Below are 22,352 nucleotides of genomic sequence, written 5' to 3' on the forward strand. Positions count from 1 at the left end.
CAATGCTAAATGTGAATGTACCTAAACAGAGTTTCAGAATACATGAGGCAAAAACTGAGAGAACTGCGAGGAGAAATACACAAATTGACAATTATAGTTAAAGATCTCAAAACTCCCTTTTCAGCAATTGATAAAACAGGTAAACAGAAAATCAGTACACTATAGTACACTTGAACAACACTATCAATCAACTGACTTAATTGATATTTATAGAATACTCCACTCAATAATAGAAATACTTGTGTTTTCAAGTACACACGGGATAGTCACCGAAGTAGATCATATTATGAACCATGAAACAATCTTAATAAACTTAAAAGGACTGGAAATATACAAAGTATATTCTCTCTCCACAACAGAATTAAACTGGAAGTCAAACAGAAAGATATCTGGAAACTCTCCAAATATCTGGAAATTATTAAATGCCACTCATCTAAATAACTCATGGGTCAAAAAAGAAACCACAAGATAAATTAGAAAATATTTTGAATTAAATAAGAATATCAAACATATCAAAACTTGTGGTATGCAGCTAAAGCAGTGATTATAAGAAAATTTGTAGCATTAAATCTATATATTAGAAAGCAAGAAAGCTCTCAAATCAATGTTCCAAGCTTTCATTCCCAGCCACCAGAAGAGAAGAGAAATTAAGCCCCAAATAAGCATAAGGAAGAAAATAATAAAGAGAAGAAATGAATGAAATAGTAAAACTGACAAAAAATTGAGAAAACCAATAAAGCCAAAATCTGGTTCTTTGAAAAGATCTGTAAAACTAATCGTCAAAACAATCTTGAAACCAGATCAAAGTTAGAGACTTATATTACCTTATTTGGAGACTTCTCTAAAGCTATAATAATCAAAATAGTGTGGTATTGGCAGAAGGACAAACATACAAATCAATGGTACAAAATACAGAGTCCAGAAATAGACCCATACATACATGGTCAACTGAATTTCTACAAAGTTATCAAGGTAATTCGCTGAGGAAAAGTATAATCTTTTCAACAAATAGTGCTGGAACAAATGGTTATCTTGTAAAAAACAAAAAAGCAAAAAAAAAAAAACAACAACAAATTTTGATTCTTACCTCACATATACAAAAATTAACAAAATGATCTTAGATCTAATTTAAAAGCTAATGCTATAAAAATTCTAGAAAAAACATGAGAGAAAATCCTTATGATTTTCAATCAAGCAAAGATTTCTTAAATAGGACACTAAAGCATAAACCATAAAGGAAAAAATGATCAACTGGACTTCATCAAAGCTAAAAATGTTTGCTCTTCAAAATACACTAAGAAAATGAAAAGGAAAGCCACAGACTGGGAGAAAATACTTGCAAAAAAAAAAAATCCATCTGATCAGGAAGTTTTATTTTGAATACATAACTTTTCTCTGAGAAGACAGACAACCCAATAAAAAGTGGGCAAAAGATGTGAACAGGTACTTACTTCACCAAAGAAAATAGAAAAATGGCCAATAAGCACAACAAAAAGTGCTAAATGCTAGTCCCCAGAAAAATGCAAATTAAAACCATAAGGAAATATCACATATAACCATCTATCCAGAATGGGTGAAATGTAAAAGACTCACAATACCACGAACTGGCTAGGATGTTGAGTAGCTATAACTCTCTTACATTGCTGGTAGAAACACAAATTGAATAGCCACTATGGAAAACAGTTTGATGGTTTCTTACAAAGTTCACGGTAAACTTACCATACCATGCAGCATTTCCTTGCCTACATATTTACTCAAGAGAAATGAAAACATATATTCACACGAAGACTTATATGTGGATGTTCATAGCAGCTTTACTGATAACAGTCAAAGCTGCTAACACCACAAACATCCATCAAGTGGTGAATAGATAAATTGTGACATACCCACACGATAAAAAGAATGGAAATGCTGATATATGCAACAAAATGAATGAATCTCAAAAGCACTATGTTAAGTGAAAAAAGCCAGTCGCAAAAGTCTACATACTGTATGATTTTATTTCTATGACCTGCAGACTATATGACAAGCAAATACATCAATGGCTGCCAGAGGCTGGGATGCATGGATGGGATTAACTGTAAAGGCATGTGAGGGAACATTTTGGGATGATGGAAACATTGTAGATCTTCACTGCGGTGGTAGGTGTACAATGCTACGCATTTGTCAAAACTCACCGAACTATACCCTTAAGATGGGTAAATTCTAGTGTTATACCTCAATTTAAAAAAAAAATCATTTCTTCATCCATCTACTATTCTGTGGCTGCCTCTAATGTCTATACTCTGTTTTAGCTCTACTGGGCAATGATATCTATAAGTACCTTTATTTGCAATTTGCATGGATTTTATGGACTGTTGTTGACTTTATGGAGTTCATGCAATCTGAAGGAGGTAAGAGCAGCTGCATAAACATTCGGCTAAATGGGCACCGAGGGAGAGATTTGGAAAACAGTTCGGGAAATGGAGATTTAAGTAAGAGCTTCAAGACAAGAAATATGTTTTGAGAAATGCAATGGACTGTTTCACAGAGAATCTATGTAATCATTGTCACTTATCATGTCAGGCCTGAGTCCATAGCCCTCCCAATGAAAACGTCCTTAAACAAATTATAAGATTCTTAATATTTGGTTCTTCACAGCCCAATGTTATGTAAATCCTTGAATCTGTTCATTGAGTTGTCCTTTTATTTTCCCTGTGAGAAAACTGGGGCTCAAAGAAATTAAATGTCCTGAGTCAGACACAGAAGCAGCTCCAGGACTAGAACCAAAGTCCTCTCTCCTAATTTCACTGATCTCTCCACTGCCTTGAGCCTTGGCAGAATTTCTACCCATTTATCTGTCTATTTTCAGGTTTGAAGACTGGGATGTGAAAAGTAGGTATTCTCTTCTTGAAACAACAAATAACTATGATGTAGTAAAGCTTTTAGGGTCTCTTACCATTACAACTTCACGCCCTGGTGAAACACATTAGCTGTGGCTCTTTGTGGAGGCAGAAATTGCAGAGATTTCGATGCCAAAGTCCTCATCTCCAAAGCAATTGGCTCTCGCTGGTGTGTGTTGTGTACGTGCGTGCATGCGTGCGCGCGTGCATGTGATGTGGTGGGGGCCTCTGACCCTGAGGCAGCTGGAATGTCCAGCTCAAATATCATCCAGAGCAGCTGCCGAGCTAATCCACCAAACGGAGACATTTGTCTGGAAACCCCTGTGCCTTGCACAGCTCCCATGAAATGGTTTGGGCAAATCCTTCCACAGGAGGCCACTAAGCTGCAGCGGGAAGGGAGGAGGAAACCAGGAGGGGGTTTTTGTTGCTGCTGCTCTCACCTCTGTGAAAATTTAACTGGCACGCATACTCCTAATAAAAAGCCCAACTGTCCACCGGGAATGGGTGAGGGCAGGAGTGGTCTCTATGTTAACAGTCAGGTGTCACTGGCATGGAAGTGCCATGGGAAGGGCAGGGGCAGTGGATAGAGGCACATGGGACCAGAAGGGGCCACACAAGGCATGACCAGGGCACAAGGCCCCCAGAGACTGCTTTCCAAGGGCAGCCAACCTGTCTCACAGCATCCTTCTCCTCCTCTACAATTCCCTGGTTTTCTGAGGTTGACTAGGGCATGGTGGAAGTTTTTCAAAATAACTTTTTAAACTAACTCATGAAGTAGGACAAATGTTATTTCTGCCAAACATTCTTTACACTGACTGAGCATACGGCAGGCACAGCCCAGACGGGTGGAAACTTAGAGGGCAATTCTACAGCTAACGGCCATGTAGGTATGGGGGCTCTGCACAGTTTCCTGGGGGAACAGGGTGTGGCAGGGCTCAAAGTGCATCCCGCAGAAGGATGGATGGGGATCAGAGCCTTTTATATGAATCTATATATAAATTCCCCTTAAGGTTGAACCTAAACCCTGTTGAAAAACGATGTATTCTTAGAGAATGCCAGTGGGGAAGGCAACCACACTCCTCCGATCTAACAAGAAGTACAAGTCCCGCCATCACCAGTGGAGGGAGCTGACATCTGGTTTTTGCCATGACTAGTATCTTTTTTTTCCTTTTTGCCTATGTGCTTGTGTGAAAAGAAAAGGTACGTGATAAAAGCAGAGATTGTCCAGCATCAGAAATCACAGGCAGCAAAACCAAGGGCAGGTTTCACTGTGTAAATGGATATGAAGAAAGTACCTGGAAATAGAGCCTTTGCCTTCTTAAAAGGTCTGCAGTTCAGCTGACAGGGACCGAAGTGAGTTTACAGATCAAATAAGCCTGAGATACTCCTGAGTTTCTAAGGTAACCTCACTCTCTGACATGGGACCATCTCGCTAAGAGAGGTGAAGCCCAATGAATCAAGGTCTCTTCCCAACACGGAGAAATAATACATGTTTGAGATAATGGATATGCTAATTACTCAGCTCTGATCACTATACATTACAGGTATTAAAACATCACTATGTACCCCATAAATATATACAATTTTTTGTGTCAATTTAAAAAATAAAATTTGATAAAAAGAACTCTTGTAACACATCATAACTGTTCAAGGTGAGACTAATGATGAAATGTAAAAATCCAACAAGCTAACCATGCGCTGGACAAATATTAAGCTGATAAATTGGGTTTTGGGGTGGCGAAGGTTGAATTGGGCCTGCAAAAAGTTCACAGAGGCCAGGAATTTGCTACGTGGTAAGGTCGCTATCAACCCGTGCAAATCCATCTCAGGGATCATGTGAAAGGCCCTTTCTCAAGCACTGAGAACTACGCAAGCAAGGTTCTTTGTGATCCTAATGTCAATCCCCACCCCGCACACACACCCCCCGCCCACCTTCCTCACCCTCATCTCACCAGACAGGCGTGTGAATGTCAGCATACATGACATGGGCTCAGTGGATGGCAGCCATGAAGCATGGCACTCCCCCTGCAGCCTCAGAGAAGCATTATGAGGATATATACATACGATGACAAAGCCCCAAGCTGGAATTCTCAGAATGTAAACGGAACCCTTCAGACAATTATTCAGATCCACAATTAGGTCCTGGTTCCAATAAAGCATAGAGTTTTCTCTCTCCCCATCTGCCCCACCTAGTGCACGGCTGGTACTTCCTGCTGCTGCTCTTCACCACAAATAATGCTGGGAAGAGGAGCCAGGCAGATGAGCAGGCTACAAGGATGCTCAGGACAGTCTAGGGCGCACAGGCTTCCACCTGATTATTAGACACTGGGGGCAGGTCCTGCTCACAAACAGTTACAGACACAGCAGGGACCCACGGACGCCCCACAGCCATTGGCAAGCCGATGGCTAATGCAGCAGAAGGGAAGTCTATGAGGGGAGCTTCTAGAAGAGTCAACGTCAACCCAGGGAAAAGCCAGTGAGCCACAAATAGCTAAGGCCTTTTGGCATCATGGACCCTGACTGCTTCGGGGCTACAGGTAAAAAGGAACTGAGTCTCAGGTCCAGCAGGGTCATTGACTCAAAAGTACATGGGGTTTGGATCTTTGAATATTAATTAAACTGATAACCTTCAAAAGACTATTAAAAGGATAAGAGGTCAGTCCCAAAGCAAACCTCATAACAGTAATCAAGCAAAGGCTTGACCATGAGAAAGGCAATTAAAAAATATTAATAATATTCAGGGACCATTTGATGGCATGATAGCTTTTCTTTGGTTCTAATGCATTATGGCTGGTAAGTGCGCTCTGGGCTGCTGGCTCCGCCCATGCCGGGCTCCCCTGGCTGCAATCCTCCTGTTGTTGCTGCGGCCAGGGCATCTTTCTCTCAGGGGCCTCCTCCCCCAGGAGAAACACTGTAGAGCCTGAGGGTTCAAAGAGAAGCCACCTGCTCACCCGATAGGAACTGTCTGGGGCAGCATTCCCAACAGGAGGCATCGGGCCACCTCCTGGGCATCTGGTGTAAGCAGATGAAATGCTGCTGTGTCATCTATGGAGACCTGCACTTCCCTGAAGAAGTCCCCTGCTGCTCCTCCCTCTGCTTGAAGAGCAGCCAGTGCTGGCAGCATTGTGGACACCTTTCGAAACTGGCCTCCCCTAGTGACCATTGGGGAAGGTTCATTCCTACTGGATTACTGAATAATTGCCCACAGAGTCACTGTTCTGAGTCAGGGTGCCCTCCATGCAGGAACAGATAATGGAGCAATTCTCCTCAGTGCCTTGAGGTCACCAGTATTATCTGCAAACACCGTTCTTTTTAGATGGCTGAGCCTCAAGGGCTGGGGAGAAACTCATCTCTGGGCCTACAGAAGAGGAACATTACAGAAGGAACTACATGAGATGTTAGTCAAGGGAAAAGAAAATATTTCCTACCCATTAAAGTAAAAATCAAGCACTGAATCTGACTCCAGATGTAGTGAAGTATAAGAAAAGCCAAAAGTGCTAGGCAGATTGCTAACTCCTGTGAGAAAACAAGAAGAAAGCTTCACTGATATTATCACAAAATAATTTTTTCAGCATCATTTAGATGGATTTTTCATTTTGGTTTGGAGCCTATGTGCTCCAAAGTAGAGTATGGCACTACTGTTTTCAGAAAACAGCTCCTCAGCATACAACCTCCACTAAATATGTAAGAATTTTACAAACTTTCTAGAAATAACATCTACTCCATTTTTTTTTAAAACCTAAAAGGTTTCCTCACACCAAACATTTATTTTTGTCATGTTTCAGCTATGAAAACAAATATCTGGCCCCAAAGCGTGTTACTTTTAATTTTTCAAATATCATTTCCAATGGAAATGGAGGCCCATTTGAACAGATAGAACGAAGATAATAAAGTCATTTCCTGATTTTTGAAAAAATGTTGTTTGTTGTTTATAATCACCTGATGACCCAGGAGCAGAAGAGTGTTTTTCTGACAGCCTCTTGTCTGGGCAACACTCACACTCTCACACCCCACACAGCATTTAAGAATGCTCATGAGTGTCACTATGAACATCCTTCCTGGTGAAGAAAGTGTAAAAGATTTCTAGCGACTCTTGGACTCATGCAAACATCTAACCAGGTGTTAGGGAGAAGACATGGACTTCAAACTCTCATTATATAAAGAAAACAAGGTGTTGGGGCCAGGCCCGGTGGCTCACGCTTGTAAAGAAAACAAGGTGTTAAGAGTGTCGTAGAAGTCTCCATGGAGGAACACCTATGCTTTCTGCTCCCAGGAGCACATGCTTAGGAAGCACGGGTTTAGTCGAGCAAGACCATGTCTCGCTGTAGCCAGCACGCTCCCAGAACCCATGAACCAAAGGTTATTTTCCAGAGCAGACTTAAAACTTAATTCAAATGTGCTCCTTGGGGGTTGCTGGGAATGACACAGAAGCAGGTGATTAGTCTTTGGAAGCCCAAGGAGGACACACGGAAGCTTGAGCAAGGGCAGGTGGCGGTCGCAAAGAAGGACCAGGGACACAGCCAGTCACTGCAGACCAAGCAGCGATCCGTGGCATGCCTAAGGCCAGGCTCGCTTGCGCCCCTCTCTGGGAAGCCAGGTGTGAGGTCACCACGCATGGGCAGTGTGAAGTCAAATTTGTTTTGTTTTGTGTTTTCTTTAAGCCAACACGGCGGGTGGGTTGTTTCTGTATTTTTCCCATGGCAGTGGTTTCTCTGTGTCCTTTGAAAGTCCCCCCCCCTTTTTTTTTTTTTTTTGCTGAGGCCTATTCTAGCAGGACCTTGGGGCACGGGAGAGCATTCAGACACAAGTTCACCAACACTAACCTTAGAAGTAGCTGCAGGTGCACTAGTTTCCTTACCACTCACTGCTGCCCTCTCACTGGTTGCAGCTCCTGCCACTTCTGCGTTCTGCACATTCGAGTCCTCAGAACCCGGAGGCCCTATTTGCCCCAGAACTTCGCTCCCTGGGGTGCAAGGTGGGTTGGTGGTGGCTTTCCGGGTTTGCCCTTTATACCAACTAGGGTAAAACAAGGGATCCGCAGTTTCCGCTGCTGCAGGGACTGGAGTTTCAGACTCTGTGGTCTGCTGAGAGCCACTGGGAACAACCTCCCCCTTAATTAGGACAGATAAATTCAAAAGTAAAAAAAAAAAAAAAAGAAGAAGAAGAAAAGCAGTCGATTTTAGTTCCCTTCAGGTTGGAACACTGAGCTCTGTGTGCAGTGCCTGACTTAGTGGCTGTTTTAGTTCATCCCACCCTCTGAAGTGCTCAGGGTGCAAGGCTGACACCAGGCTGTCATCTGTCTGGCGTCTGGACGTGCTGCTTGTCTTTCACTAGGTGGCATCCTGGGTGGGCAGAAAGCACCCAAGTGAAGCCTCAAGTGAAAGTTGCTTATAAAATATCAGATATGAGAGAAGGGTCAAACTATTGACCAGAATTAATTTGTTGGAATTGTATGTGGGCCCCCCAAATTAAGCTCAATGATCAAATCCCACCCTCATTTAGTGACCATACCTCTTTCTATTTCAATGCAATTGGTATACCCAGAATTTCAAGATTCCAGAAACTATAAATAGCATTTTTTAGCCTGGTTTCCTGTGGAGACAGAGCATAGAAATACAATTCCACCTCTGAGTCCCCTTCTGGAGTTTTGGTGCTACAGATGATTTCAATCCACTCTGAAAGCAGGTGCAAAACCAGGGTTTTCCTTTGCTGAGTCTACACTGCCCACAAACTCAATAGGTTGGGATCCTGTCTGCTGAAGTGTCGTACAGTTAGCACGAAGGCTTGAAGACTGGGCAGTGACATCTTAAAAACACAAGGTCAGCCAATCTGGGATGAGCTGATTTTGTAAATGTGTTATAAGCAATTCTGTCAACATACAACCTCATTGAAGGTCCAATACATAGAAAACCAGGCTTCACTGCTTGCCCACTGAAGAAAGACATACAAGTTGTATTTCAGGGTGAGCAACAGTGTAGTTTCATAACATAAACCAGTGTAGTTTCTCTACTTCCTCTATATTGACAGGAAATTCAAAGTTCTGAAAGTATAATACCTTTTATTTATGACCCTATATCCTATATCATTTCTCATCTTACACCCTGTATCTGTGCTCACTAAGTAACAGAGAGTTACTTACATATACATGTCACATCAATTAACATGTTACTTACACGTACACACACACACACACACACACACACAAACACACACAAAAATTTCCAGGCAAATATTACCTCAGATTTGAAGGCATTATTGACGGGCAAACTGTACTAAATTAAGTCTTGCCAACCAGCTATAACGACCATGAACCTGTTGAATCACCTAGAGGACTTTTCTCCCTGACATTGTGACTGTCCTGAAATCTGTTGTCTGCCACACACAAATGCCTGGCATACATTAATAGTTATCTTTTTCTTAAAGGAGAATCAAATACATTCTTTAGGCTGTTCAGCAAGGAAACGCGGCCACATGTGCCGCAGGAAGGGACTTGGGCGGTTACCTGCGTCACTGGGGCATCCGCGGCAGGTGGCAGGGCTGGAGGTGGCTCTGGAGAGGAAACTGGAAGTGCCCCAGGGGCAGCCTGCGGCTCCAAGGACAGCTGAGCGGGCTCCAAGGCTTTTCCCAGACTTTCACTGTCTTCTGGAGCCTCTGTTTGAACATTTTCTACCTCTTCCACATCTCCTACTTCTCCTTCCCCTTCTTCTTCTCCTTCTTCTTCTTCTTCTTCTTCTTCTTCCTCTTCATCCTCTGGTAAGGAAAGGTATCTTTTAAGTCGTTTGTATACCACTGCAGCCATGGAAACAGCTAATGCCCAGCTTAAGGTCAGGCTAGGGAAGTCCTTGCCAACAGACCCTGGACAATGGTCCCAGTGTGCCGCGCCGGGGCTTTGTGCTTCTATGAAGAGTGGACAGGACGTGTGTGAAGGAATGTCCCCATCCTCCTCGCTCTCCTTCCCAGGACAAAGTCCTCACCCCCACAGAGCACCATCCACCTCAGCCCCCCACAGCTTGCTCACGTTTCTATCATATTCTGCCACATCTGCAAGCACCTGGGGGGCTGGATTGTTACTTGTTTATCTCTGTCAAACTAAATCTCAGAAAGCACACAAACCCTTGTCACTTTTTCATTTCTTACCATCTTTGTGCAGTGAAGACTGATCTTTGCCACAATTAATACTGTGACTCCTTGCCAAACCCACAGGTCTTAATATTCTCTCAGGTAACATTAAGGATAGGTGATACTAAGTGATAATTTTTTAAAAATCCATCCTGAAGATTTGCCCTACTAAAACAACATCAGTGGATGCTGGCGCAGCCTTTTGGCATTATTGGTGGTCTAGCCAAGGGGTGTGGTCACCTGGATGGGCTAGGGTGAGTCAAGGTGATCAAAGTTTTGATCAGCTCCAAGATTGTTTTCCTTTTTTCCATTATTTTATCAGGATAAATTTCCAGGAGTGGGATTTCTGGGCCAAAAGGTAAGAATGCATTTATAGCTCATGGAGCACATCTGGTCACACTGACCCAGCTTAATTTCTAGGCTGTGACTTACTCTATGATCTGCAACTATTCTTGTCCTCTAAAGTTTGCTTAAGTCGATGGGCTATAATATCTAGCCTAGACGTTGTCTATGTTTTATTTTTCTCTCATCCTTAACCTTGTTCTTGACGACACTTCCCATCATTGAGGCTAACAGTTTGTGTAAGGCTGAAGTTGAGATAGCATCATCACCATCAATTAAGTATTTGACGACTCAGAGTCAAATGCCCAATCATGACATCAAAATAGGCACTATAATATGCAAAGCCAAATAAACACTGTCAACAAACTATGTGATCCTGCAATGAAACAGAGCTTCACAGTGGATTATGATTCTTGTAAAGTTGTCGACATCGATTCCAGATGTGATTCTGAATCCCCCCTTCCCTCCCACCCAACCCCTCTGCGGCTCTCGCACACCTGCAACTTTGACCAAACGGTCAAAAGAATAACAAACCTCTGTAAAAATCAATTTCGCGTATTATTTTTTCTTCTCTATTGAGGTTGACTGTGAAGTGGTTCATGTTCTCATAGCCATGTTCTATTTTCTCCATCTGAAATGCCTTTGATGCTTCAGAGATTCTGCAACGAAGACAAGTTGCCACCTTGTCACTAAAAATTTGATAGCCTTGGGTAAAAGAGAAAACATGTGTTTTTCCACAAAATAAAAATTACTTACTTCTGTAACAGGGTTTTGGCATTCTGTGAAAGCAAAAGATAGGCTTACTTAAATTCTTTTCATCGAAGACAGTGGTGAGACAATTATTTCTTTTGCTGACTCTGAGAATCTCATAGCTTAGTTTCTAAATGCCATAAACAATTGCTGTTTTATATCTGAACCCTCTTATATTTCAGCGATGCCACAGATATATGTTTACTGACTTGTTTAAATAGATGGAGATATAAGTGTAATGGGGGTTTATATTTTTGTTGGCAAAATAGATAAAAAATGAAGTGTACATAAAATGATGAAAATGCGATAAATAATTTTCCAGTACTTATCTTTTGGGTTGTTTCCTTGGTGCCAGAAAGTGACTCACCTGCAGAAACACCGCCATTTCTGGTTCATCCATGAACTGGATTCCTGACTCAACCAATTTTGTGACATTCTCCAAATGATCAGAATACTTTTTGATTAGAGCACGGACGTGTTCCAGTTTCTCCTCTTGGGTTCGTGTAATGACCTGGGTCATTTCGTTCTTCCTCTGCTCCAGGATGCCGTACAGGTAATCAAACTTCTCACAGAGCTCCTGCTTCTGCTGTCTGCAACATTCCTGTTAGTGGGGTTAGCTGATGTTAGAGAGTGTCTGAAAGAAAGTCTATTTGGAGAAATCACCTATACATTTTGGGAGAGAAGAACATTTATTTATGAAGGACGTTTTTTTTTTCTTTTCTTTTAAGATGTCACTATAAGTATAGATATCCACTGTGTTGGTGCTTTGAAAAATCCCAGTTTTAACAAATTTGATACTTAGACAATCCAAAAATCAATCAAATTGGCTAAATGGATCAATGATTTTTCAATCTTCTATCTTCATAAATGGAGAATTTCATAGAAATTAGGACAGATTTTCTTTTATATTATACTTGGAGTATATATGTTATAGTTATATTTTGCTTTGGAGACTGTGTGTGTGTGTGTGTGTGTGTGTGTGTGTGTGTGTGTAAGGAAACCCTGTGGTACGTTCTGGATTGTACCTCCAGTCTCTCTCTGCTCGACCTGTGTCAATACCGTCCTAGTTCCAGTCCTCCCATGTGGATTCTGTAGCTTCCCAAAGACCTCTGAATTTGGGATTCCTCTTACCCCTCCAAGACAATTCACACTGCAACCAAATTAATTTTCTCAGAGTACAGTTCTAATCATGTTTCTTCTGTTATGACTCCCCGAGACACAAAGAATAACATTTAAACTTTGTAACTGGCCTTCAAGACTCATGATGACCTGGTTCCAGCTTACCTTCATAACATTCCACCGTTCTCCACTACAGACCCTGTATTCCAGCAAAAATGAACCACTCACTCTCTTAGTTCATGCTGCCCCCTCTGTCTACAATGTTCTCCCCCAAGTCACAGTTGCAAACTCTAAGCAATCTCAAAGTCATTGCTGGACTGCTGCTTCTTCCATAAAGCTTCCCTTCATTTTTACAGCTGAATATCATCTTTTAACCCTCTGAAATCCCATAACAGTTACCATTTATGGCATATACCTGTTTCCACTAGATTCTTTATTTATCCAATACTTTCTAAAAAGGGGAAATACTGGATCTGGTTGTTTTGTTTGCTTTTTTTCCCCTGATACTGAGTCTCATTCTGTCACCCTGGGTAGAGGGCACTGGTATCATCACAGCTCACTGCAACCTCAAACTCCTGGGCTTAACCAATCCTCCTGCCTCAGCCTCCTGAGTAGCTGGGACTACAGGCATGCACCACAATTGCTCAGTTAATTTTTATATTTTTAGTAGAGACAGTGTCTTGCTCTTGCTCAGGCTGGTCTCAAACTCCTGAGCTCAAGCAGTCAACTCCTGCCTTGGCCTCCCAGAGTGCTAGGATTACAGGCAGGAGCCACTGCACCTAGCCTGGATCTGGTTTTGTACTTGGAGAGAAAGGCTGTATTGGAAATCTGGCTTGCACACCCACGTTATGTGTCTGAAGCATTTACAGTACCATCCAGCTTCCTTTACTCTGAGCCATGTTTAACTCATAATTAATTTTCCAGTTCACTAGTCATTGGCCTTTCGGTTTCTCAGGCTCCAATAAGCTTGGTACGTGTGTGTGCCAATCTCCTTGGACCTGTTCCTCTCTGGATCTAGGACCTTTACAGCTGAGAGCAGGTTGTGAGCCATGACGACCCAACCTAGCTCTCCTGCCTACTGGGGGCTTCTTAGGAACCCAGCTAATTTGTCTCCGATCTCTCTGTGACCCTTATCGCATGTTTTTTTCATTTTAGTAAACATTGATCTCTTTGATGTCATGCATTGCTTTCTTCATTTATGTGAGTTTCTTAAACATCTAAACTATAGTCTCCTTGAGGGCAGACTCTGGGTCTGCCTAGGAGACATAGCACCTTGGATAGCAGATGTTCAATGAATATCCGTTGAATCAATTTTTTAAGATTATGTTTCATTCCCCCCCCCCAAGTTCTCTACTATTCTTAGAGTAAGAGAGGAAAAAAAGGATGACCTAAACCAAATTGTTGATTATGAAAACACTCCATCAATGCAGAAGAAATACATCTCTCACTCCACTGCTTCCCTTGGAACACAGTCAATTCTCACTGCAGTTTCTGACCAAGTTATAACGCATGAAGGAGATCCAATGGAGCAAACCATTTTAATAGTCAATACCAGTTACTGTTGTCATTCATTTAACAAACAATTCTTTTTTTTTTTTTTTTGAGACACAGAGTCTCGCTTTGTTGCCCAGGCTGGAGTGAGTGCTGTGGCATCAGCCTAGCTCACAGCAACCTCAAACTCCTGGGCTCAAGCAATCCTCCTGCCTCAGCCTCCCGAGTAGCTGGGACTACAGGCACGTGCCACCATGCCCAGCTAATTTTTTCTATATATATTAGTTGGCCAATTAATTTCTTTCTATTTATAGTAGAGACGGGGTCTCGCTCTTGCTCAGGCTGGTTTTGAACTCCTGACCTCGAGCAATCAGCCCGCCTCGGCCTCCCAGAGTGCTAGGATTACAGGCGTGAGCCACCGCACCAAGCCTTAACAAACAATTCTTAAACATGTCATTTGTGTCATGCACTATTGCAAGACTCTGGGTAATCCAAAAATGAATGAAAAACAATTTCTGTTCCCAAGGAGCTCACAGTTCACTGAATGACAAAGACTATGGGCCAGTAATGTAATTCAATGTAGTAGGCTGAATAATGGAAACATATCGCAGATTTATAAGACCATGGAGATGGGACCTTGGTCCACCCCTTCATGCAGGTGGGGGGCATTTGAGGGGACTCAGGAGTGTTTGCTCAGGAAAAGCTTCTTAGAGGAAGTGGTGCCTGAGTTGGCCTTAAAGGACCTGTAGGAGTAGAGGAGGTGTGTAGTGGGACAAAAAAGCTTGGAGTCCGGGCAGTTGTCAAAGTAATAGGAGAAGGGTCATGCAGCATGTCAAGACATGGAAATTTGGGGTTTGCCAAATTTCTGTCCATTTCTAGCCCTTTAGTTTGAGATTTGGACTATTGCAACCAGGCCTAGGAATGGAAGCCTGTTAGTAGCTTTCCAATCAAACTTTCTTTCAGTATATTACCTTCTGTTCTAAGTTTACAGGCAGCCATGTGCCCACTGTATACGTGAAGCATGCCTCTCTGATATTTAGAAGCTCTACTGCCGGCTTGGAACACATGATGTTTTCCAGCTGTTCTTCCAAAATGAATTGTGCACTTAAAACGTTTATAAAAAATATTATATTAAGATGTAATACTTGGTAGAATGTCTTCACAAAAGTTTTCTTCTATGTGATTTAATATGTGTGAGAACATTCAAGATTATGACAGCCAAATCATTTGTAATGAGACTGATGTGAAGTCATGTGCACCCTAGCGTACTCTCTCAAGTCAAATAAAGATTAGATCACGTATCTCTGCCATATAAATTTTATTTAGTGGTATAAAGTGAAATAACTACTTTCATTCCTACATTATTTTCAGTTCTAAATATTATTTCTATTCTGGTTTTTTAATGACTTGCACTATATTAAGTTTTAGTAAAATTGCTACCATTTTAATAGCAACTCATATGTGCTTATATTTTACAGTATGGAAAATGCTACCCCATGCATGGTCTATGCTTTATTATAATTATTCTATCATATACACTTTTTAAAGCACTTCTAATATTACCTGGACATAGTAAGCACTATATCAGTGTTTATTAAATTTAGGTCCAAATTGTTTAATTTGAATTATTCCGTTGTGGAATTTTGAAGCTGCATGGAATTCATTAGACTCCCAATTAATCATTTCACTCATGTGGAAAATGAAACCCAGCGGAGCTGTCACTTTCTCAAGGCCATTCTGCCATTTAATAATGGTGCCTGGCCTAGAATCAAAGTCTTTGAACTTCTGGCTCACTGCTGCTCTCACCACACCCAGCTGGGCCCACACTTTTAAGTGACTTGAAAACAAATTTTTATGAAGTGCTCATAAATTGAATATATGCCTTTTAACAAATTTGCTATGTTGAGAATAGACTTTTTAAAGGCAAGAAGCCTCAAATTGTCTCAGAATTACATTAATTAGTTCCTTCCTTCAACAAAATTCATTAAGTTCTTACTATGTAAAAGGATTTAAGATCTAAAAACCTGCAATCATTTTCCATTGTTTGGGAGAATAATAAATATAAAATTTGTCATAAATGATAGGTATAAAATATAAAATTGTTATATTAATATTTTCTAATTCTTAACAGAAAAAATTTTTCTCCTGTTTAGTTTGTTTTTAATATAATTCTATGTAAAATACAGTAACAGACAAATCTGTTTCTGAAACAGAAATAAATACATGCTTCTTCCTTGGAATTATGCAATTGGAACTTACAAACTTTTATAAATTTACTTAAGATATTCAGGTTAACCTAATGCCAGATTCAAATGTGAAATACTCCATGAAATTGAAAATCTCCTATTTTTTCATACTTTCCAAGGTAGAACCAACACATGAGAGACTAACTTACATGCCCTTCAAACTTTCTTGGCAACAAGACCATCAAAGTGCTGTGAAAGTCAGAGAAAAATAAACATCTCAGGTTATCAATTTCCCCTGCAAGCTAACTGGGGAACAGGTAAGTGCTGTGGAAAAAAAATGTTCTCAGAGGCCACCTAGCTATTTTGAATTTCAGTACCTACTGTGCCTTTATAAATGTGAATCTGCAACACTTTGCACAGTGACTTTCTAGCAACCTGAAAAATGGAATGGGAAAAAAATGTGAATTTTTGCATTATCAGAATATCTGCAGGTAGCACACTTTAAAGGATGATTATTGCCTGCAAAAGCATGATAGCAACCACGTTTATCTCTTCTCCACAAAAACTTCCTAATCTCAAAGATTTCTCCTTTCTTTTAGCATACTTTTTCATTTATTTGAGTAAAAAGGTATATATTTTAAAACCTAATTCCAGGTTGTATACCTACCCTCCTCCCTCCCCCTATTTCTCTGCATAGTAATTGAATAAAAATATACACTTTTTGAACTTTCAAGTTTATCTTTTCAAATATTCTCCATATTCTTCCTTCTGATGCTTGTGGTTCCTACATCCTGTGTGCATGCAGATGGCACCTGCTTAGCAAGTGAAGTGACCTCCATCACAAATGCACAGTGCATTGGTCCCCAAGCATATTCAGATGCAAAGCCTCTTGCTGCAGCACGGCCTTCCTTCTGGGTCTGTCATACAGTTATATTTACTGGTTTCTTAGGAGAACCAAATTAAAGTTGTCTGTAATTAATTTAGTGAAAATAAAATTCATCCCATCTCTAGGGAGAACCCAGTATGGATGCAGTATACCAAAAAAGGGTGATTTTATAAAGTGAAGACTATCTTGCCCATATCGAAATGGTAAGATGATGATGGCTGGACTATTTGTTTCTAACCAATATCAAAATTTCTGGAGGAAAAGTAACAATTCAAGTAGTCATTTGGTTGTTTCCTTAGGAGTCAGTAGGTAACCTTTAACTTTGATCTAAAGCCACTGTTTCAAGTGTTGCCTTCATAGCAATGTGAAAACTGGCAGAATCCAACTTTTACCATCTTTATATTTTAGAAGCAATAAGAAAAAATAAGATATGCAACTACAAAGAGAAGCTTTTCATGGGAAAAAAAGATCAACTGCAGATGATCTTTTACTAAAAGAGCAGATAGCCTGTCAGGCAAAGTACCACCATTTTTAATGAGTAGATTTTTATTGGCTCACTTTTCTCCCAGACACTTATTACTCTCTGAAATGATCCTGTTATTCATTTGTTTATTGTATAACTCCTCTACTAGAATAAAATATTCTTGAGAGCAGAAAACTTTTACATTTAGTTCACCACTGTTTCCCCAACATTATGTGTTCAGAATATGACACATAGTGCACACTTGAAAAATATGGATTTCATGATCGAGTGGATGAATGTATGAAATATGACTTGTGTCAAGAAATATTCAGCTCTCACTCAAAAGCTTCAAGTGTGCTCTGTTCCAAAGAAATAGGTATTTAAGCCTCTGCTTCATTCAATGCTAAAAAAACCAAATCAAAAACAAAAACAAAAAACAACAAAATATAGCTATACAACCTCAGAGAAACCATTTGACCTCAGGACAATAGCTTGTTTGTTTGCTTTAATCTGTACAATGAGGGACTGGATTGAATAATTGCTAAGTTCCCCTTTAACTCTACAGTTCCAAGACTCTACAACTTATGGAGATATTTCAGAGAGTCTTCAAGCTATGACATGCCTCTCTCTATTCCCAGCAGGTTTCAGAGTGTCACCTATCTCACTAAGACATACATTACATGCCCTAGCCCTGAAATGACAGCACCTGCTTGGGCACATGCCATGGCCACAACAGGAAAAACCTAAGGCAGCTATGACCACTGATCTTACCATGTAAGGCTCCTGGTTCTGTGACCGAAATAGAATTGAAGATAAGCTCTTAGCCCTGCCACTTGTCACTGAGCAACTGTGGCTCTACCAGGCCCATTCATATCTCTACCACATTCCTCCAACATTCATCAAGACACACTTGTTTGGAGCTGCAGCTTCATTTGAAATACAGAACTTCAAAAGTTCCTTCATTAAGACAAACAGAGTTTCCTTCTACTACCCCCTAAAAGAAGAAGAAGAAAAAAAAAAGGAGTCAGTAGATAAATAATACTGAAGAAAGAACTATACCAAAAAAGGAAGTTCCTTCCAAGAAAAGCAAGTCCAGCCCTTCATTCATAAAGCTCCAGTTACAGGCGCTTGGTGAAGTCCCAGGAGTACAGGCTAGGATGTCCCCCCAAAAGAGACAGATAAAATAAATCAGAAACAACACTGTCCTCCAGGCACCAGGCTGGGGTTCAGCCCTCCCTCACCAGCGCTCAGCAAACAGCTCCACTCAGTGACCCTGGGGCTCGGGCCTCCAAAATTCTGGCTCTTTTCTACTATATCACGTTACTACTCCATGTTAAAAAGATAGTTGTGTCTTAATTTGTGGCGTTTCTAATGCTTAATCTTGGGGTTCTTGGCATTAAGGTCTTCTGGGCTAATCCAGATCATTAGAGTCTTCTCACATAACCCTGTGAGGGCTGAGGGCCAGGAGGGCGGTCTCTGACTTGAGCCCCCGGGTCTAGCAAGATCTATGTGGCAAGGCGAGCAGATGTTTAACTCACTTGGGTCTGCTGCGAGTAGTCAGCAAGTTTCCTGAAGAGGCTCTGTCTCACTTGGTTGCCAACACCTCGAGTTGCCATAAAGCCTCTTCGATAAAGAAGAGAGCTAATATCCAGTGCCACTCTCTCTCAATTTTTCCCTCTGAGATTGCTGCTCAGCCCCGCCATCACAATTAACAAGGACCCTGACTGTCTTTTTGTGACGCCATTTAAAAGATGCCCCCGTGGTTCCAACGATCATTGGTTCACATCATGAGAATAAGTGTGCACTTTCCAACCTGACTCTGAGGCTGACATGCGGTGACATTTACTGAATCCTTGGCATGTGCCTCTTACTCCAATTTAGTCATCACAACAACTCTGTGAAGAAGGTTTTATCATCCCTACTGTAAAATTGAGGAAGTTGAGGGACAGGAAGCGTAAGCAACTTGCCCAACATCATATAAGTAAGTGGCAGAGCTAAAACTCAAACTCTGAAATCTGTTCTGTTAAGGCATGTGCTATATTGCCTTAAAAATTCTGGCATACCTGTTAAAATTATTCAAATATATTCATACTGCATATTTGTAACTGCATGGACAATGTCTCAGAGATGAGAAAAAGCTGATTGGGGTAAATCACTGTTTTGAAAATACAGTGAATTTGTTCTCACTGTAAAATCATTGGAAGATTTTATTCAAGTTGTTCAGATAATGGAAATTCTCAATATCAAATATTTGTTATTCAACTTATAGCAGTTTCCTCTGGACAGGTGTTCATACAAAACAGGGTTATTTCTAGACCTGCCAGCCTGCCTTTTGGAGGGCCTGCCCCTTGGGTATCCAGTGACATAGGATAAGTGCCATTGGTAAGGACTACAAGAGGGAGGGACTACAAGAGGTAAAGACTACAAGACTACATTTTCTAGGGATGAAAAATGAAAATTGGCGACTTCCGGGGCCCCGCTCTTGGGGCCCCAGAACCTCGTCCACGAGTGTATAATAAAGCCACGTGGTTTGGCCCCCCCCCCAAAAAAAAGAAAAATGAAAATCAAGCACTTTTTTTGAGTGGACTTCTTCACTCCTACAAGCTGCCCACCTCCCTAGGCCCAGCCTGTCCCAGACCATCTTCAGGCCTAGAAAGGCAAGTGAAGCTCCAGACCATGCTGGGCTCCTCCAGAACAGCCCAGAATCCCCCTGCCAAGCTGCAATCCAGAGCTCAGGGGATGTCGTAGGCTGAGCCACCCTCAAGCAGCAGAGCTAAAAAAAAATCTCACAGATCCTTCACCCACCGTCAGCCCACAGCACAGAATGAAAATTCCACTCCCCTTCAACACAATTCAGACTGCCCCTTTGTGCCTAATAGTCATTCTAAAAGCCTCTTCCATTATCACTGTAAATGTACATCAACTGCATACATTATTTTTAAAGGATAACATGGAATCTACTGTGTGATTTACCCAAAGCTCAGCAATGCTCCAGAGCTGGTCCTGGGCCAGAAGCCTCCCTGGGCCAACCCTGCAAGACATTCGATGATTAGGGACAAAATTAGACATGTGCAAGGAACAGGCACTACCACAAAAGGGCAGGCATCAAGGCCCCAGGCGGGGAGGCAAGGTAATTATGGAAGGACAGTGCCCACCCCAGAGGCTGCTCCATTTCCCATCCCTGAGGAGTTCTTCGCCAATCAGAGAAGGGAATCCTTTAACAACAGCTCCCCACCCCCTGGCCAGGAACCACTCCTGGCTTCTCTGAAAATGTTTCCAAGCAGGTGGTGAGCAAAACCAGAAAGGGAAACAACAAGCCCAGGCAGAGCAGAAGATACAGGAGCTGTGTCCTGAATGACAGAATTCACTCACTCTGCAAGGCAGGACCATTGCCCTCCGTGTTGTCCTGCAGTGCAGGCTGGCAAGAAAGTGAGCCTCTGGGGTTCTGCCCACTGATATGAACCTGGCTCTGAGGGAGATCACCTCAGCAATTACAGGTGCACAGGATGGCCATTTGTGGCAGTGTCTCTGTCCTCGAGGACCCCTCAAACAGAAGATATTGTGTCAAACAGGAACTATAAAATCAGAGACCTCCATAGGGCCTCTCCAGATGAACCACCTAAACTGATCTAAGAGAGCCATGCTTATGTGAGTCATATTCATTCATTCATTCTTTGTTTTACTGGTTGTCATTAATAAAAATGTCAGACTTAATAGAAATGTGAGATACAGGAATATATAAGGAAGGCATTGAAAATGACCTGTTGAGGAAGGAAATAGAAGAGGTCATAAACAGGTGGAAAACCATCCATGCTCATGCATAGGCAGAATCAACATTGTTGAAATATCTATACTACCCAAAGTGACCTACAAAGTCAATGCAATCCCTATTAAAATACCATCATCATTTTTCACAGATATAGAAAAAATAATTTTATGCTTTGTATGGAACCAGAGACAACCCTGTATAGCAAATGCAATCCTAGGCAATAAAAACAAAATGGAAGGTATCAATTTACTAGACTTCAAACTATACTACAAGGCTATAGTAATTAAAATAGCTTGGTACTGGCACAAGAACAGGGACATTGACCAGTGGAAACAGAACAAAGAACCCAGATGTAAAACCATCCTCATATAGCCATCTAATCTTTGACAAAGCAAACAAAAACATACACTGGGGAAAAGAATCCTTATTCAATAAATAGTGCTGGGAAAACTGGATAGCCACATGTAGAAGACTGAAACAAGACCCACACCTTTCACCTCTTACAAAAATCAACTCATGCTGGATAACAGACTTGAACCTTAGTTATGAAACTATTAGAATTCTAGAGTAAAATGTTGGAAATACTCTTCTATACATTGGATTAGGCAAAGAATTTATGAAGAAGCCCACAAAGTCAATCACAGAAGCAACAAAAATAAATAAATGGGACCTGATCAACTTAAAAAGCTTCTGCACAGCCAAAGAAACTGTTATGAGAGTGAACAGATAATCTACAGAATGGGAGAAAATTTTCACAAGCTACACATCCGATAAAGGGCTGATAACTAGAATCTATTTAGAACTCAGGAAAAGCAGCAAGAAAAAAATCAAACAACCCTATCAAAAAGTGGGCAAAGGACATGAACAGAAACTTTTCAAAGGAAGACAGAATAATGTCCAACAAACATATGAAAAGATGCTCAACATCTCTAATCATCAGGGAAATGCAAATCAAAACCACAAAGAGATATCACTTATCTCCAGTGAGAATGGCTTTTATCAAAAAGTCCCACAACAAAAAATGTTGGCGTGGGTGTGGAGAGATAGGAACACTCCTACACTGCTGGTGGGACTGCAAACTAGTGCAACCTCTGTGGAAAGCAATATGGAGATACCTTAAAGCAGGTGTCCTCAAACTACGGCCCACGGGCCACATGCAGGTGTTTTTGCCCGTTTGTTTTTTTACTTCTAAATAAGATATGTGCAGTGTGCACAGGAATTGTTCATATTTTTTTTAAACTGTAGTCAGGCCCTCTAATGGTCTGAGGGACAGTGAATTGACCCCCTGTTTAAAAAGTTTGAGGACCCCTGCCTTAAAGTGATATAAGTCGATCTACCATTTGAT

The 22,352-nt window shown here is 41.3% G+C and overlaps 1 protein-coding gene across 3 annotated transcripts in view; it reads right to left on the reverse strand.

Annotated features, from left to right (window-relative positions):
* The window catches only part of TRIM55 (tripartite motif containing 55), a 45,302-nt gene that overhangs the window by 10,720 nt on the left and 12,230 nt on the right, over positions 1 to 22,352 (reverse strand). The window contains exons 5-10 of one of the 3 annotated variants that reach the window (XM_012737188.3): positions 11,461 to 11,694; positions 11,100 to 11,122; positions 10,878 to 11,002; positions 9,385 to 9,632; positions 7,706 to 7,993; positions 4,845 to 6,398 (exon numbers count right to left, since the gene is read on the reverse strand). In XM_012737188.3, the coding sequence (XP_012592642.2) occupies positions 6,285 to 6,398; positions 7,706 to 7,993; positions 9,385 to 9,632; positions 10,878 to 11,002; positions 11,100 to 11,122; positions 11,461 to 11,694 (1,032 nt within the window). In that variant the 3' untranslated portion in view covers positions 4,845 to 6,284. Of the gene's footprint in view, positions 1 to 4,844; positions 6,399 to 7,705; positions 7,994 to 9,384; positions 9,633 to 10,877; positions 11,003 to 11,099; positions 11,123 to 11,460; positions 11,695 to 22,352 lie in introns of those variants that run through there. The other 2 variants (XM_012737185.3, XM_012737187.2) reach the window with 2 other exon arrangements.

This window comes from Microcebus murinus, chromosome 7, assembly GCF_040939455.1.
Source record: "Microcebus murinus isolate Inina chromosome 7, M.murinus_Inina_mat1.0, whole genome shotgun sequence".
Taxonomy (NCBI): Eukaryota; Metazoa; Chordata; class Mammalia; order Primates; family Cheirogaleidae; genus Microcebus; species Microcebus murinus.